Source organism: Schistocerca cancellata, chromosome 10 (genome assembly GCF_023864275.1).
Source record: "Schistocerca cancellata isolate TAMUIC-IGC-003103 chromosome 10, iqSchCanc2.1, whole genome shotgun sequence".
NCBI classification, from domain to species: domain Eukaryota; kingdom Metazoa; phylum Arthropoda; class Insecta; order Orthoptera; family Acrididae; genus Schistocerca; species Schistocerca cancellata.
In genome coordinates this window covers 131,009,140-131,027,144 of record NC_064635.1, presented here as the reverse complement: position 1 = coordinate 131,027,144, position 18,005 = coordinate 131,009,140, and the positions used below count along the sequence as shown (strand labels likewise).

The window sequence follows — 18,005 nt, the reverse complement described above, 5'->3', positions numbered from 1 at the left end:
TTCTCATTTTAAGGAGGATTGTTTTGACATTGGTGACGCTGCACATTCAGGAATATCTTCAGGGGTTGGATGAAGATTGTTTAAACACATTAATCCACAATGATCCAAATGAGTGTACTAGAGAAGTGTCAGATATGGTGAACCATGATCAACCCACCATCATATGACATTTGTATGCAGTGGGGAAGGTTCAAAAATTGGGGGTATGGGTACCGCATGCCCTAAGCCAAAATCGCAAAAGTTAACAGGTAGCAATACATGCATCTCTGCTTGCTCATTATCAATTAGCTTGTGTACAATGTCAACCATTTCTACCCTGTATCATTGCTGGGGATGATGAGAGGAATCTTTATGCTAACATAAGGAAAGAAAGGAATTGTTGCGCCCAAACAAAGCAGCAACTCCCGGTACAAATACCTGTGTGCATGAAGAAAAGGTATTGTTACGCATCTGGTGGAACAGTGACATTGTGGTGTACTAAAAATTGCTTCCTTGAGGTGTAACCATCACCACTGACATTTATTGTCAACAACTGAGGTGTCTTTCAGACACAGTCCAAGAACAACAACCAGGAAGACTGTGTGCAGTGATACTACTCCATTATAACACCTGCCCACATTCTGTTACACTGTCAAAGAACACTGTACAGGAGATGGGCTGGGAATTCATTCTGCACCCAACACATTCACCTAATCTTGCACCCTCAGATTTTCACCTTTTCTGCTCTCTATTGAACAACATTTAAGGAGCTTTTTCCAGGTGAAAATGCATTCCAAACATGGCTCAATGAGTTATTCACCTCAAAACTACACGATTTCTGCAGTTGCACAATAGAAAAGTTACCCCAGCATTGGCAGACTGTTATAAATAGTGAAGGAGAATATATTATTGATGACCAAAATCTGTTTTGTGTATTTGTTGTGTTTATTAAACTTATGGAAAAATTCTGTGATCTTACGCACCAACCTAATACTTACCTTCATCTTTGCTATATTGCTTGTGTGACGGTGGCCATGTTACCTTGTCCAACACAGTTTGATGATATTTGTTTGTTGCAGAAATGAGTGATATGGCCAGAGTAGCAGCACATATGCCAACTGTTCTCAAGTACTCAAGTGTTACAAGATTTGAGGACTTTTCATCTGTCCACACTTGGACTGTGATGGGTTTGAAGACACTATTTGAAGGAACAGCAAGTATTGAGTCTGCTCCTTTAACCCATCAGAATTCCAGTAAATGGTGCATAGTCCTTACAAAGAAAGCCAACGAACTTCATTTGTGTTTTTTGTTAAAAAAGAGTGAAGACAATAAGATACTGAGAGCAAAGCTGAAAGCTGACGAGATTCTTCCCACTGGTGCAATACGTGAAGTATTTCCATGCAAATGGTATCATCTGGAGGAGGGAGAAAAATCAGAAACGCACTTCATTAAGAAGGTGGATGCTGTTGGACATGACTACAGTGAAAATGAGATAGTACTCCGGTGCGAAATCTGCATGCAGTGCATTATTCAGGATGAGCTGCCTGTGCCATGCACATCGGAACCACAAGATGGTATAGTGAAGGCCATGGATGAGATGTTTCACAAAGAAGTTCTTGCGGACTTTGAGCTACACACAGGAGACACAGTTCTAAAGGCACACAGGGCACTACTGTCTGTGCGGAGCCCTTGCTTTGCTGCCATGCTCCAGCCACACACAAAGGAAGCAAAGGAAGGCAGCACGGAGGTCACAGATGTAGCGCCAGAAGTACTAAAGCAGGTTCTGCTGTACATGTACACAGGAGTAGCTCCAGCTCTCAAGGACATGCCGTTGGAGCTGTTGATGGCTGCTGAGAAGTACCAGCTGCACCAGCTAAAGCGTCAGTGTGAGACCCACATCGCCAGCTGTCTGAATGTGGACAATGCCGCAGCAACTGCAGCCACTGCATCTGTTTTCTCCTGCGACCTGCTATGGGATCGTGCTATCGTTTTCATCAGACACAATCTGTGCGAGGTGATGCGCACAAGAGGATGGGCTGAGACTGTAGCCGTACATCCTGAAGCCATACAACGTATAAGTGAGCTGATGGGATGAGTCAGTAACAGATAACTAACTGTACACTGAAACACTCCCACTGTTGAGTTCTTGAGTACTAAATATATTTAGGATTTGTAACTGCACATTATGTCAAAATAATGGGTACATTGCAATGTTTTAAAAGTGGTTTGAGAACATGACGCACAGTTTATTATTTTGCTTGTCATTCATATTATTGGTTTTCTTGAAAGTACATTGCAGGCTGATGATGTAAAGATACCAATTTTGTCCTATATTCTTCTTCATTTTTTTATGGTGCAAGTGCAATAAGTGATTTCTGGTTTTCTTAAAAATTGATTTCTCCAGAATTTTTGGTATTGACATTAGTTTATTTAATTTGAGCTATAAAATATTACTTCTGAGCACATAGCTGAACTTTACACCTACACTCAAAACAGTTCCATGCTATGTGCTACACAAAAATTTTGTCTGATATATTCAAAGATACATTATAAAAATTAGCCTTCCACTGTTATGAATGCTGGTGGTGATCTTTAAATAACGTGTTTACAATTTAACATTTTGTGTCCTTTTAATGTGTGTTCAAATGTATTAAAATAAACATGAAATACTTATTTGAAATATTTTAATTTTATATTGTTAGAAACACTGAAAAAAATTAATAGCTGTTTGGATGTGACCCTCATGCAAGCATTATTTCTACAAACTTTACATCAAAAGGAAGCTGTAACGATTTAACTGAACCCATTGTCATGAAAATGATAGGCTTAATTGATTTATACAGCCTTGCAGTATGAAACAAAAGACTGATAAAATCCTATACCTCAGAGAAACATTACTACCTCTTGTGTTTCTTGAAGTTTTCCTCTCAGATTGAATGTGCCAACATTTTTGGGAGTGTATCTGGGATATTATTAATTCTTGTATCAATAATCTGGCTGATAACTTTCAGCCATTCTCAAGGTGAGTCACTGAGTCACTTGCGAGGGCAGCAACAGGCAGGTTTATGCAAAACTCATCAGGAATGGTTACAACTTTTGCCTTCTCTTCTTGGCTTCCACCTTAAACATATGTCTCATAGATATGAGGACCTGAAATTGATCAATAAATACAGATCCTGTTTCCAGAGTATAAATGTGAACTTTGAGTAAAATGTATGTGAAATCGAGCTCATTAGTCAGTACTTGGTCATCTCAATCAAGCCATAAAGCTTGAATACACTATGTGATCAAAAGTATCTGGACACCCCCAAAGACACATGTTTTTCATATTAACTGCATTGTGCTGTCACCTTTTGTCGGGTACTCTATAGCAGCAACCTCAGTAGTCATTAGACATCGTGAGAGAGCAGAATGGGGCATTCTGCAGAACTCACAGACTTTGAATGTGGCCAGGTGATTGGGCGTCACTTGTGTCACACATCTATACATGAGATTTCCACACTCCTAAACATCCCTAGGTCCACTGTTTCCAATGTGATAATGAAGTAGAAACGTGAAGGGACATGTACAGCAAAAAGGTGTACACGCTGTCCTTGTCTGTTGACTGACACAGATCACTGACAGTTGAAGATGGTCATAATGTGTAATAAGCAGATATCTATCCAGATTGTCACACAGGAATTTCAAACTGCATCAGGATCCACTGCAAGTACTATGACAGTTACGCAGGAGGTGAGAAAACTGGGATTCCATGGTCAACGAGCTGCTCATAAGCCACACCTTACACCAGTAAATGCCACACAATGCCTTGCTTGGTGTAAGGAGTGTAAATATTGGATGACAGAACAGTGGAAAAATGTGTGGAGTGACGAATCACAGTACACAATGTGGTGATCCGATGGCAGGGTGTGGGTATGGCGAATGCCCAGTGAACGTCATCTGCCAGCGTGTGTAGTGCCAACAGCAAAATTCGGAGGTAGTGGTGTTATGGTGTGGTCGAGTTTTTTATGGAGGGGGCTTGCAACCCTCATTGTTTTGGAAGGCACTATCACAACACAGGCCTACACTGATGTTTTAAGCACCTTCTTGCTTCCCACTGTTGAAGAACAATTCAGGGATGGCGACTGCATCTTTCAGCATGATCGAGCACCTGTTCATAATGCACGGCCCATGGCAGAGTTGTTACATGACAATAACATCCCTGTAATGGGCTGACCTGCACAGAGTCCTGGCCTGAATCCTATAGAACACTTTTGGGATGTTTTGGAATGCTGACTTCGCGCCAGGCCTCACCGACCGATGTCAATACCTATCCTCAGTGCAGCACTCCATGAAGAATGGGCTGCCATTCCCCAAGAAGCCTTCCAACACCTGACTGAGCATATGCCTGCAAGTGTGGAAGCTGTCATCAAGGCTAAGAGTGGGCCAACACCATATTGAATTCCAGCACTACAGATGAAGGACGCCACAAACTTGTAAGTCATTTTCAGCCAGATGTCCAGTTACTTTTGATCACATAGTGTATCAGAGATATGTTGGTATCATATGAAAGGACCTGTGCTTCCAGATGTCAAGTCATGTATGAAATGTTTCTGTATAAAACCCCTTTTCCTCCATATAGACTTGGGATTGTTCCCAGGAAAAGAGCATTCCATCAAAAGCCTCTATGAACCAGTTTGACATTTAATATCTTCCAGAATCTCAGTATAATTTTAATAAATTCTGCTGCTGACTGACAATATAATATATTTTTCTTGCCCTCTACAGCTGAAATGAATTCAGCTAGGTACTTGCTGAATACTTGTAGAACAAGACTTACACTATAAATTGTTAAAAGAATACATTGCTGCTCACTATACAAAAGAGACCCTGAGTCATAGACGGGCACAATGAAAACAGCTATATATTTAAGCCTTTGGCCGAAAGACCTTGTTCCCAAAATGAGAGAGAGAGAGAGAGAGAGAGAGAGAGAGAGGGAGAGAGTGAGTGTGTAACCCCCCCCCCCTCCCTACCATCACCACAGACACACACACTCACTCTCTCTCTCTCTCTCTCTCTCTCTCTCTCTCTCTGAGCCTCCAGCTGTTGTAGTGGAGAGTCAACTGCAACTGCCCTTGACAAGGTGGATGGCGTGGGGGTAGGAGGTTAAGGAGGAGTCACAGGGTGGGGAGCAGTAGATACAGCACGATAGGGGTGAGGGAAGGTGTAGTGTTGCTTATTTGAGCATGCAGGGATGTGGTGGGTACAGGGTACAGCTGTAAGATGTAGTTGGGTTGTTTGGGGATAGGGTGGGGTGGAGGTGGGGATTGGGGGGGGGGGGGGTGGAAGGGGAGTGGGAAACGAGAGAAGGGTAAAAAATATTAGCAGTTGCATTGATAGAATAGAAGGTTGTGTACAGATAGAGTGGGAGTGAGGAAGGAGACAAGTGGATGGAGGACAAGGACTAGTGAAAGCTGAGGCCAGAGGGGTTAAGGGAATGTAAGATATATTGCAGGGAGACTAAGAAATTCAAGAAAGCTGGTGCTAGCAGGCTGTGAAGGAGTCATTGAAGCGTAGCACATCGCATTGGACAGCACGTTCAGCAACTGGGTGGTCCAGCTGTCTCTTGGCCACAATTTGTTGGTGACCTTTCCTGCAGACACACAGCTTGTTAGTTTCATGACCACCCATAATGCAGCACAGCAGTTACAGCTTAGTTGGGCAGCAGCTTCTGTCCAGACAGCTGTAGTTGAGAGCACAAGCTCCAAACAATAAGAAGTGACTTACAGTTTTATTTACCGTGTGCATTTCAGTCTAAAATCTAAAATTACTTGCATATTTGTGTTTCTGGTAGCCACAGTTTCATGTTTTAATTGCTGTGTAGTGTCTATTCCCACAGTCTGCTTTGTGTCAGTCATTACAACTGTAGAACTCATTATTTGGGCAGCAGTTCCCATCCTGGCAGCTGCACTTCAAAGCACGGCACGGCATTTCGTTTATGAAATCCACACTTTAATTAGAGTTTATTCTATAGTTCCTCTGTCTGTAGTGTGGATAGGGACTGTGATTGCTGTGTTGAGATGGGAGCTGAGTTGGTGACCCTCCAGTCACAACTCTACTTGGCGCTGGCTTCGCTCGTGTAACTTGACGCTGTTGCCTGGGTAGCCGGATGTGGGGATGCAGGGAAGTCCAGCACATCCCTCGTGTCCCACGATCGGTCCACTACTGCGACCACCTCGGGTACTGCCTGCATTGAGGATGATCCCTCACTCGCAGTCAATTGGAAGGTCATTTCGAGGTGTGGCAGGTAGCAGAAGACTTTCTGGGGGGTCGATTGAGGGGCCACCCCGGTTTATCTGACGAATGGGTTTCAGGTGCAGTTTTGAGCTGACAGATATGCTGAACCAGATGCAACCACTCACCCTGTTCCAGAGGAAGCTCCTAGGCCTGCAACGTGTAGGCATTAATAGAGGGTGGGTTTACTAGTAGCTGGGAACTCAATGTCAGGTGTATAATGGGATCCCTTAGGGCTATAGCTGCCAAGAAGGGGGAAAATCCATTGTGCACTTTGTGTGCACACTGAAAAGGGTCACTCCAGATGTTGAACGAGTGCTTCTGGATGCCACGAAGAGCTGTGCAGCCACTAGCAGGTGGTGGCTCGTGTTCGTACTAACAATATGTGTCACTTCAGACCAGGAGAGATTCTCTCCAGTTTTGGATGGAAACTCAATTGGTACAGACTGCCAGTATTGCTTGAGAGATGAATTCAGAGCTCACAATCTGTAGCATCATTAACAGGGCCAATTGCAGACCTTTGTTACAGAGCTAAATGAAGGGTCTGAATCAGAAGCGACTATATAGGTTCTTGACTTGCACCTCGGGGTAGTGGGGCTTCGGTTTCTCTTAATAGAGCAGGTGTTCACGACATGCGGGAGGCAACTATGTCAGTGGTAGTGGCTGTGTGGAATGGACTGGGTACATTTAAGGTTAGTGAGTCTTGCAAAAGTGTAGAAAATGCTTCAGTTTCAAAGAGTGCAGGGTGAATACGAGAAGAGCATAGACGTGGCAACAATCAATACTGTAGTTGCAAATTTTTTTATGGTAGCTGTGTTGGGGAGGAACCAGAGCTTCAAGCATTAATAGAAAGCACTGAGGAAAAACCCAAGCTTCAAGCACTAATAGAAAGCATTGAAGCTCAAATCATTACAGCTACCGAAAGTTGGCTGAATTTGGAGACAAGTTCAGATGGAACCTTTATAAAGGATCTAACAGTGTTTAGAAAGGATAGCTTAAATACAGAGAGGTCCAAAAAAATGTATCCACTGTTTAAAAGTCCATAACTGGCAAACTAATTGTCTCATCTTTGGTAGTGTAATAGTCAGATAGTGTTTTGTTCTTAGTTGCACCTAGTTACTCGAGTAAACATGGCTGGTGCAAGGCTTACATTCGATGAGCTTCAGACATCCATTTTACCTGCCATCTGAGACTTATATGGAGATGGAAGAGTTTGCCTTCAACGAGATGGTGCCCCAGAACACTACCAAAATCGTGTTAAGGCGTATCTCAATGAAAATTTATCAGGAAGATGGATAGGCCATAGAGGTGCTGTGGAGTATCCACCATGTTCCCCAGACCTAACTCGTCTGGACTTTTACCTGTGGGGAACACTGAAGGACGTCATTTATCGAAATAGTCATGCACATTGGATGAACTTTGAGAATCCATCATACACTCATGTGCAAATATCCAAATGAACATGTTGCAGTCAGTAGTTCGTGCTGCAGTTTGGCGGCATCGTCTGTGCGTGGATGTTAATGGCGACCATTTCGGACACCTACAGTGATATCTTTAAGTTGGACGTTAAGCTACACTTTCACCAAAAATGAGTTTGCAAGTTATGAACTTTTAAACAGTGGATACATTTTTTGGACCCCTCTGTATAGTTGGTGGTGGCGTCTTTGTTGCTGTTAGAAGTAGTTTATGTTGCAGTGACATTGAAGTAGATTAGTTCCTGTGAGTTAGTACGGGTAGAGGTTATACATGACACCTGGAATAATTTAATAATTCATTCCTTTTACTGAACCCCGAACTTGGATAATTCAGTTGCTGAACAGTTCAAAGAAAACATGAGTATTGTCACAAATAGGTACCCACTCATATAACAGTAGCTGTTGGTGACTTCAGTCTACCTTCAAAATGTTGGCGAAAATATATTTTAAAAGCCACTGGTAGGTGTAAAACATTGTCAGAAATTGTACTAAATGCTTTCTGTGAAAATTATTTTGAGCAATTACCTCAGGAAACCACTCAAGAGTGTAAATGTTTGTGAAAAAATACTTAACCAATAGCAACAAATAATCCTGAGCAAATAGCGAATGCCATGATGCATGCAGGGATTGGTGACTACAAGGTCATTCTAGTGAGATTGACAACCACAACATCCGAATCCACCAAAGTAAACTCATGATACACTTATTTAAAAAAACAAATAAAAATTTGATCAACACCTACCTAAGATGCAGTCTCTTCTCTTTCCCAACTAACTATGTAAGTGTAGTCCAGATGTGGCTTAAATTGAAGAAATAGAATCTGAGGCAGTTGAGGATTTTTACTGAATAAATTAATAAAATATGGTACTGATCCTCCATGGTACACAAAACCAGTCAGAATAATGTTATAGACACAACAAAAAAAGCATGCCTAATTTGAAAGAAAATCTGGAGAGATTCTGGTCACATGTAAAGTACACCAGCAACAAGACAAATTAATAACTTCACTTATGATTCACTAATGATGACAGCATCACTAAAGTGGAGATATTAAGCACAGTTTTCTGAAATTCCTTTACCAAAGAATAAAAAGTAAATATTCCAGAATTCAAGTTGCGATCAACTGCCAACATGAGTAACTAAAAAGTAGATATTCTCAGTGTAGCAAAGCAGCTTAAAGCACTTAATAAAGGCAAGTCTTCTAGTACAGATGGTATGCCAATTAGGTTCCCTTCAGAATGTGCTGATACAATAGCCTCATACTTAGCAATCATATACAACCACTCACTCAATGAAAGATCCGTACTAAAGGAATGGAAAGTTGCACAGGTTGCGCCACTACTCAAGAAAGGAAATAGGAGTAATCCACTGAATTACAGACAAACATCACTAATGTCAGTTTGCAGTAGGATTGTGGAACATGTATTGTGTGCAACACACAGTAACTCACTGACTGAAACCTCCAATCAGCTACTTAAAATCTAGCCTCCCATGTCAAAAACACCAACTACTTACTTCACCAACTCTCTGCCATCCCCACCCGTTTACCTCCTGAATCCCTACTCATCACTATTTACACCACTTCCCTATATGCCAACATCCCTCATGCCTGTGGTCTTACTGCTATTCAACACTACCTCTCCCAGCATTCTTCAGACTCCAAACCCACTACACCATTTCTCATATATCTTTCTAACTGTATACAACAAACAATTACTTCTTATTTGAAAGGAAGGCATACAAACAAATCTGCAGCACAGTCATGGGCACCTGCATGGGGGCCTCCTATGCTGACCTGTTTATGGGCTAGGAAACCTTCCCAGCCTCCTAAAACCCCAAACTTGTGGTCAGGTCAGGTTCATTGACATCATCTTCATGACCTTGACTCAGGGCCAAGACACCCTATCCTCATTCCTTCACAACCTCAACACCTTCTCTCCCATCTGCTTCACGTGGTCCTCCTCATTAGTGCATGCCTTCTTCCGTGATGTTGGCTTCCTCCTCCTTGATGGCTCCATCCACACCTTTGTCCACATTAAACCCATCAACCACCAACAATACCTTCATTTTGACAGTAGTTATCCCTTCCACAACAAAAAATCGCTCCCATACAGCCTGGTTACTCGAGGATGGCTTATCTGAAGTGACAAGAACTCCATTGCCCAGTATGTTGTAGGTCCCACCAAGACCTTCACAGACAGGCACTACCCCCAGACCTGCCCCAGCACACCCACACAGCCTTCCTTTTCAGTCATGTTACTGGCTTATCCTACCCATTCAAAGGCCAGGCCACCGATGGAAGCAACCATGTCATGTATCAGCTCTGTTACAATCACTGCACAGCTTTTCATTCTGGTATGATTGCCAACCAGCTGTTCACCAGGACGAATGGCCACTGTCAAACTATGGTCAAGATAGAGTTAACCCACCCTGTTGCTCAAAATGCAGCTGAATATAACATGCTCGATTTAAATGGCTGCTTCACAATGCGAGCTGTTTGGATCCTCCCATACAACATCAGCTTTTCTGATCTGCATAGATGGGAGTTACCATTACAACACATTCTACGCTCCCAAAATTATTCCGGGTCAACCAACCGTCCCCATACTCTCCACTTGATAATTTCCACCCCCTCCGTACCCTCATTGTTATTACATACTGCTCTGGACCAATGCACCCAGTGTCTTCTTCTCTGTTCCTCATCTTTAACATTCCTCTTCCCCCACAGCCTCCCAATGCTACACTTGCAGCCTTGTCTTGCCCCCATCTAATCCATGCATGATTCACCAGCAGCACTCACTTCTCCCCCCCCCACCCCCCCCCCCCCCCACCCCTGCCATCCACGTGTACTGTGCTATTGCTCCCCCTTTCCCGCCCCATTCCAGATTGCTGTTTTCATTCGATGCAGTTACATTCTGGCTGATGATATTAGTCATGTATGTGTGAGATGCGCTTGTTATTGTGTGCGTGTGTGTAGTTTTCCTTCCTGAAAAACACTTTGGTCGAAAGTTCATTGTGTAATGGTCTTTTCACTGTGTCTACCTGCAAATCAATCTGTCATCTTTACAGTAAGTAGAAATCTATTATTTTCATAAAATTATTGATATTCCAACCTGCACTTCCCATTGTTTTATACGTAAACATTTATCAAATGAAGATATAGCCTGTGCAACGAAAGCTGTACTGTGCTATCCCTCCCCCTTTCCCACCCCACTCCAGATTGCTGTTTTCATTTGATGCAGTTACATTCTGGCAGATGATATCAGTCATGTACATGTGAGATGTGCTTGTTTTCGTGTGTGTGTGGTTTTCCTTCCTGAAAAATGCTTTGGTCGAAAGTTCATTGTGTAATGGTCTTTTCACTGTGTCTGCCTGCAAATCAATTTGTCACCTTTACAGTATGTAGAAATCTATTATTTTCATAAAATTGTTGATATTCCTACCTGTAGTTGCCATTGTTTGAGATATAAATATTTATCAAATGAAGATATAGCCTGTGCAGAGAAAGGTGCTCACAAGGTAAAGGCTTACAATGACCATACATTCCTGTTTGCTTACTTTGATCTCCAACAGGTATGTAACATGCCATACTTTGACATAACTTCTCCTTACTACAAATGAAAACACAGCACTTAAAATTTTACTACCATAACACAGGGAACTTCAAAGGAGAATGTTTCACGTGGAATGTGGGTATGTACATAGAGGAATAGCTAGGTGTATTTATATACTTCTCGATGCTGCATATTTGAATGGCTGTCAGACATTTTCTCTCTCTTCTAATAGTTGTGCTGGCCACAATCTAAACCATTTTTTCATGTATCTCTTCAGTGTGGCTAATCTATAAACTTATTCAGTTACCTTCCTCAAAGAGGCATCATCTAAGGTCACAAACCGGGCAACACAAAACTGAGAAAGAATGAGATGGTATGTTTTGATGGTGAAGAAAGATGAAACCGTGGGTCATTTTCCAAATATGAATATGTTACACAGTACAAGGCAGTCCATTTAATGCATAACTTTCATGGTTGCAGGTCACATATGGAACATCCAGATACATTGTTATTAGCATAATCATTGCCACTACCAGTTACAGAGGGGGAAAAAAATTCAGATTTATTACTACTATGTGGGATGATATACCAACTGTTTACCACAACTTTTACAACTTGAAACATGATAAACCTCATCTTGAAAATGAATGAAGGTGTGAATTATTTTTCTGATGATTGAAACAACATTTTGTTAAAATTTTTCCTTGTGTTCTTAGTATAAAAAACACACATCAAAAAAAGTTGTGCATCATCCCTGTTCCCAGAACTCCTGAAGATAAGACATTTTGACTTCCTCTCGAGATCATATAGATTCTAAAGATTTCTGCCACACACTGGTGGAATTGGAGAGGAGGGGGGGGGGGCGGGGGGGGGGGGGGTGGTCTGATATCCCTTGGAAAGTAATGAATAGTTGAGATAAAATTTGTTTTTATTTTTTAAATTGACCATATTACTTTCACACCATCGTTTCTGCATTTTCTTTTCATTACAATTACAGAAATGGGGTTCTCGTCTTGTACAATGTTTTCTTAGAGTTAATCCTTATTTTAAAACGTACCATAACATCTTCATCTTGTATTCTTACGAAGTCAGTTATTTCATAACTGCTTAATCCCTGATGGTAATGTGCCATACTGCTCATTGTCTCGATCTTTTCTCACTAGTATTTTGTAAGCAATCTTTCATAGAACTATTCTGCGGACCGAGATGATTTTCCATGATGATTCTGGATATTGTATCAAAGACACAGTCCCTTTGACTGTCACTAAACCTGCCCAAAGATGTAAACAACCATGCAGGAGCAGCGCCTATTAAATAGAGGGCTCCGACAGCCGAGCAGTTCCAGTCATTCCACCAGGAGGGAGGTACATGGCTCATGTTATCTGTAGTTAAACCATGCCTAGATGGTCAGTACCGCAGTTCAATCACATTCGCATTATTACTTCATGCGAGGAAGTGCTCTCAACAAGGGAAGTGTCCAGGTGTCACGGGGTGAACCAAAGCAATGTTGTTCGGACATGGAGGGGATACAGAAAGACAGGAACTATTGATGACATGCCTCACTCAGGCCGCCCAAGGGCTACAACTGCAGTGGACAACCGCTGCCTACAGATTATGGTTCGGAGGAACCCTGACAGCAACACCACCATGTTGAATAATGCTTTTCGTGCAGCCACAGGACATCGTGTTACAACTCAAACGCGCTATAGGCTGCATGATGCACAACTTCACTCCTGACGTCCATGGCGACGTCCATCTTTGCAACCACTACACCATGCAGCACAGTACAGATGGGCCCAACAACATGCAGAATGGAACACTCAGGCCTGGCATACATTCTCTTTGCCGATGAGTGTCATATATGCCTTCAACCAATCGCCGGAGACGTGTTTGGAGGTAACCCGGTCAAGCTGAACACCTTAGACACACTGGCCATTAAGTACAGCGAGGTGGAGGTTCCCTGATGTTTTGGGGTGGCAGTATGTGGGGCTGATGTATGGCACTGGTGGTCATGGAAGGCACCGTAACTGCTGTATGATATGTGAATGCCATCCTCTGACCAATAATGCAACCATATCGGCAGCATATTGACAAGGCATTCGTATCCATGGCCAACAATTCGCACCCCCCATTGTGCACATCTTGTGGATCACTTCCTTCAGGAGAATGACATCATTTGACTAGGAGACTAGAATGGCCAGCATGTTCTCCAGACATGAACCCTAGCGAACATGCCTGGGATAGACTGAAAAGGGCTGTTTATGGATGACATGACCCACCAACCACTCTGAGGGATCTACACCGAATCGCCATTGGGGAGTGGGACAATCTGGATCAACATTGCCTTGATGAACTTGTGGATAGTATGCCACAAAAAATACAGGTATGCATCAATGCAAAAGGACATGCTACTGGGTATTACAGGTACCGGTGTGTACAGCAGTCTCAACCACCACCTCTGAAGGTCTCGCTGTATGGTGGTATAACATGCGATGTGTGGTTTTCATGAGCAACAAAAAGGGCAGAAATGATGTTTATGTTGGTCTCTATTCCAATTTTCTGTACAGGTTCTGGAACGCTCGGAACCAAGGTGATGGAAAACTTTTTTTGATATATGTATTTTGTTGTACGTATGTATGTGGTCATGCTCTGAAACTTATTAAGATAATGTCCCTCTAGTTTTCAGTGTTACTGCCCTAAAGCACAAAAGTTTTTCATATATGCGTGTGGCACTAATACAATGTAAGCTTAGATCAATTTGCAAGTGTTCATAATTTTGGTTACTAATAAATTTATAGCAACATTCAGTCCCAAAATTATTCAGGTATGCAATCAATGAAATAGAGGGAAAAACAATGATGCAAAAAGGCATTCTAGCCAAATAACAACACTGTCAAGTTCACTGGTGATTTTTGGTAAATAATGAAACTTTCAATTCGTTATACTGTAAATGTCACTTACAAATAGTATTACTCTGAACCATAAATATGTGGACTACAAAATCCATCTACTATTTTCCAACAGGTTGAGATAGTTTCTACACATTCCTGCATTTGTGAAATCAGTAAATTTAATTTTGTAAGTATGAAAGTGATGTGTCTGCCATGGCCAGCTACAGGTAGGCATATGGAACACACATAAGATTTTCCACAATGAAACAAAAGAAAGGATGGTCCTTCAATAAGTGAAACAAAAATGGATGCTGGCCCTTCAGTAAGTGAGACAAGTAACAGAGCCACCTCTACTTCCTGAATCACAAATTAAACAAGTTCTCTGATACTTGAAAGTGTTACACACACTTCAGTGAACACAATCTGCAAGTCTTAAGAGTTTTACATGGAAAACAGTGAATTAAGTTTCCGTAGTCACACACTCTTTAATTAGCAGATTCTACAAGTCATAACAACTATACGTTAAAACAGAAAAATAAGTTTCTACTTCGAGCTTAAGACCAAAGTCCTAATCGAGCTTCAGTCAAGAAGAATAAACACTTAACAACTCCCACGGTGTATTTCACTTACGAAGTATTGAGAGCCAACAGTAATGAAATACCTAAGTCTGGTAAGGATAGAAAACTCTAGCCTGACTATCTTTTTAGCTAGAAGACAAAAATATAATTGTACAAAGTCTCAATGAGTACATCGCTGATCACTTGGAGTCCCAGCTGGCGAGGCAACTTTCTATCCAGAGGTCGATGGCACAGTCCTTGGAGTAGTAGAATATCCACAGGTTACTGGCCACGGTGGGACTGCCATCTGGAGCTTGTGAGACCAACCTAAATAGGCACCTCACAGATAGATATTTGCAGGTCTAATTTCAGCAAGTGACATGGAGGATATGTAATTTGTCAATGATCTCCATCATCGTCATGTACACTGCTTGGTGGGAACTCTGTTGATGCAGTCTACTGACCTGGCTGCTGAGTTCCACGGTTGCAAAGTCCCACATCATTTGAACTTCAGTGCCCGAGCTTGCTGCAACCTGCACTACGAAAAGTTGTGCTCGGTGCCGTCAGCGCCTGATGTCTAGGGCACCACAGCAAAAACTTTTATTAATATGTTGACTGCTGCACGCTTAATGATGTACGTTTCACTGCCACACGCGCCCGTAGTATTATGCATGAAGTTATACTGTGGCCGCCAGCTGCCACGCTGTGTCACATGTGCGGTTCTGTTGTGGCCATTGCCGATCACATGGTAATCAATGTATTAAAGCTGAATTTCATTGAATAAAAATGTTTTGGTTAACATGATTTTAGATTATCCACAACCCCCTATGGGGAGAGCAATGGTTTGTAATTTTATATCCCTTTCCTCTCATGTTGCACAATGTAAGACTGTTAAGTCCAAAACAGTCGCTGTAATAATAACATTAAAGGAATGTTTTAGGATTTTTGTGGTAGCTAGGTGCATTTGAGAGCGTGTGGGGCTCGGTGTTAGAAAAAGTGTTGTAGCTTTAAAGCTAGTTAAGTCTACATGCTATTAATATATTTATCCACTCAACAGTAATGATCTATAAGTGAGTGGCTGCCTTCCTTTACTTCTGCTTATTGTTTCCATCAAGGAATTTCTGCTTTTGTAGAATACAAACATGTATTTTTTAATGGTGCCAAATGTGAAAACCTCAGATTTCCTTCCGTGCATTTAATCTTCAGGATGGAAGTTACTTTTTTAGTCTTTGCTAATAACTGTTTCCATTGGAACACAGAGAAGGATCTTGACACACTAATTTCAAGACAGCTGAATGCTATATTGTAAGAGAAATTTGTGTCGACTTAGTTCCATGGAGTAATATCTATTTGCTCATTGTTTATATGGCAATACCATTGCTATTTAGGACCGACGTGTGTAACTTTAATTTTACACACACAAATATAAAAAATCAGAAATAACACTTGTCAAATAAACCAACAATTTGTATTAAAAGATACGCACATGGTCTTGACTATCATTGTGCCCAAGAATGAGGAGCAACCCTACCCACAGTCCTTCCCACTCCTGTGTAGGTGGTACTCGGGCCTCCCACCCAGTCTATGCAATATCCTCGTCCTGTATCTCACCCGCTCTCACGCCATGCCAGTTGGGTCGTACCCCTGTGGAAGACCCGTGGGCAAGATTTGATCAATTCATCCACCAACCACACTCTACTCCATTCACATGACAGGCTTAACCATCTCAACGGTAAAACACCCATGTCATATACCAGCACTGCTGCCATTTCTGAACAGAATTTTATGTGGACACGATCACCTACCAACTGTCCAACTGAATGAATGACCTCAGCCAAACTGTATCTGAGAGCAGACCTTATTCACTTTTCTTTGTACACGATTTTGTTTCACTCTCTCATACGTAGAAGGTTCCAGTGGCAGAACACACTGCTGAACACAACATGCTCGATATCAGTGGCTGCTTTACAACTCGTACTCCCCTGACCCCCATCATATTCTCTGAACTACATAGACGGGAATTATCCATGCAATGTGTCCTTCACCCCCATAATCCCTGACCTCAGTCTCCACCGAGCTCCTTAGACCCACACCCACCTCTGCCTTGTCTTGGGACCCTAACTTCACGCATCCTGCACCCACATCCTCTCTTCTCCATTCCATCACATCATGGTGCACTGCACGAACTGACTGGTGCTGGCACCAGTGTGTCTCATTCCTATTGTGTACACCTACTGCCTTTCAGCCGTCAGCCAGCCATCCTTAGTGTTCCGTGTCTCCTTTCTCTCCCCACCCACTTCACTGTATAAAGCATCCCTCCTCTTGTCTACCTGCAGTAGTACAGGCCCAGCACTGTGTATTCAGCTGGCACAATGTAGCCGTGCATGCCCAATTTATTTTACACTTTTAAAGGGCTTTTAAAAAATGGTGTAGAAAGCTGGAAAATGTGAAATGCGGGAAATAACTATTTATGTGGTAAAAGTTAAATATAGGATCCCCTCTTCAATTTTCTCAATGTACATAACAGGAATCAAAATACTCATCAGGGACTCGTTTACAAGGTGTACAACTTTGCTTCCATCATTTTTTCCCCAACATTTGAGGCTTTAATGAAACAAATTGGTTACACATGTATCATTCAACGTATTTTCCATCGCTGGCCACTACTTTCTTCCATCTTTTGGGTAGTGTACGAATTGTTCATCTTTTGAAGCGATCCACAAATCGATCCAATTTGTGACTTCATAAGATCGGGAGTGTTGGTTAGCCAAGCCAAGTGCCATTGATCCAACCAAGTGATAGAGGGAGCTATGTCTGGAGTATACGGCAGGTGGGGTAAGACTTCCCATTATAATGTTTCCAAGTATGTTTTGACCTATTTTGCAATGTAGGATCGAGCGTTATCGTGCTGCAAAATCACTTTACAGTACCTCTCGCTGTATTGCGGCCGTTTGTCTTTCAATGCTCTGCTCAAATGCATTAATTGCGTTTGATGATGGCACCTGTGATTGTTCCACTTTGTTTTAATACCTCATAGTACACGACACTGAGCTAGTCCCACCAAATGCAGAGCATGATCTTGGAGCCATGAATATTCGGTTTGGCCATCGACATGAAAGTATAGCCAGGATATCACCACAATTCTTGGTGTTTAGGGTTATCATAATGAAGCCAATTTTTGTACTCGGTCTCAATGTGATGCACAAATCCCTTCCGATTTTGCATGCTCTGTCACTCCCATTAAACATGCCAATTATTCTCGAGTTTGATGCGAGT

At 42.1% G+C, this 18,005-nt stretch overlaps 2 protein-coding genes across 2 annotated transcripts in view; both read left to right on the top strand.

Annotated features, from left to right (window-relative positions):
- LOC126106190 (speckle-type POZ protein-like) overlaps window positions 1-2,074 on the top strand; it is a 67,910-nt gene extending 65,836 nt beyond the window's left edge. Inside the window, exon 2 of the mRNA XM_049912426.1 lies at window positions 1,059-2,074. Within this exon, the coding sequence (XP_049768383.1) occupies window positions 1,061-2,074 (1,014 nt within the window). The 5' untranslated portion in view covers window positions 1,059-1,060. The remainder of the gene's footprint in view (window positions 1-1,058) is intronic.
- The window catches only part of LOC126106356 (speckle-type POZ protein-like), a 497,553-nt gene that overhangs the window by 311,303 nt on the left and 168,245 nt on the right, over window positions 1-18,005 (top strand). The window lies entirely within an intron of this gene.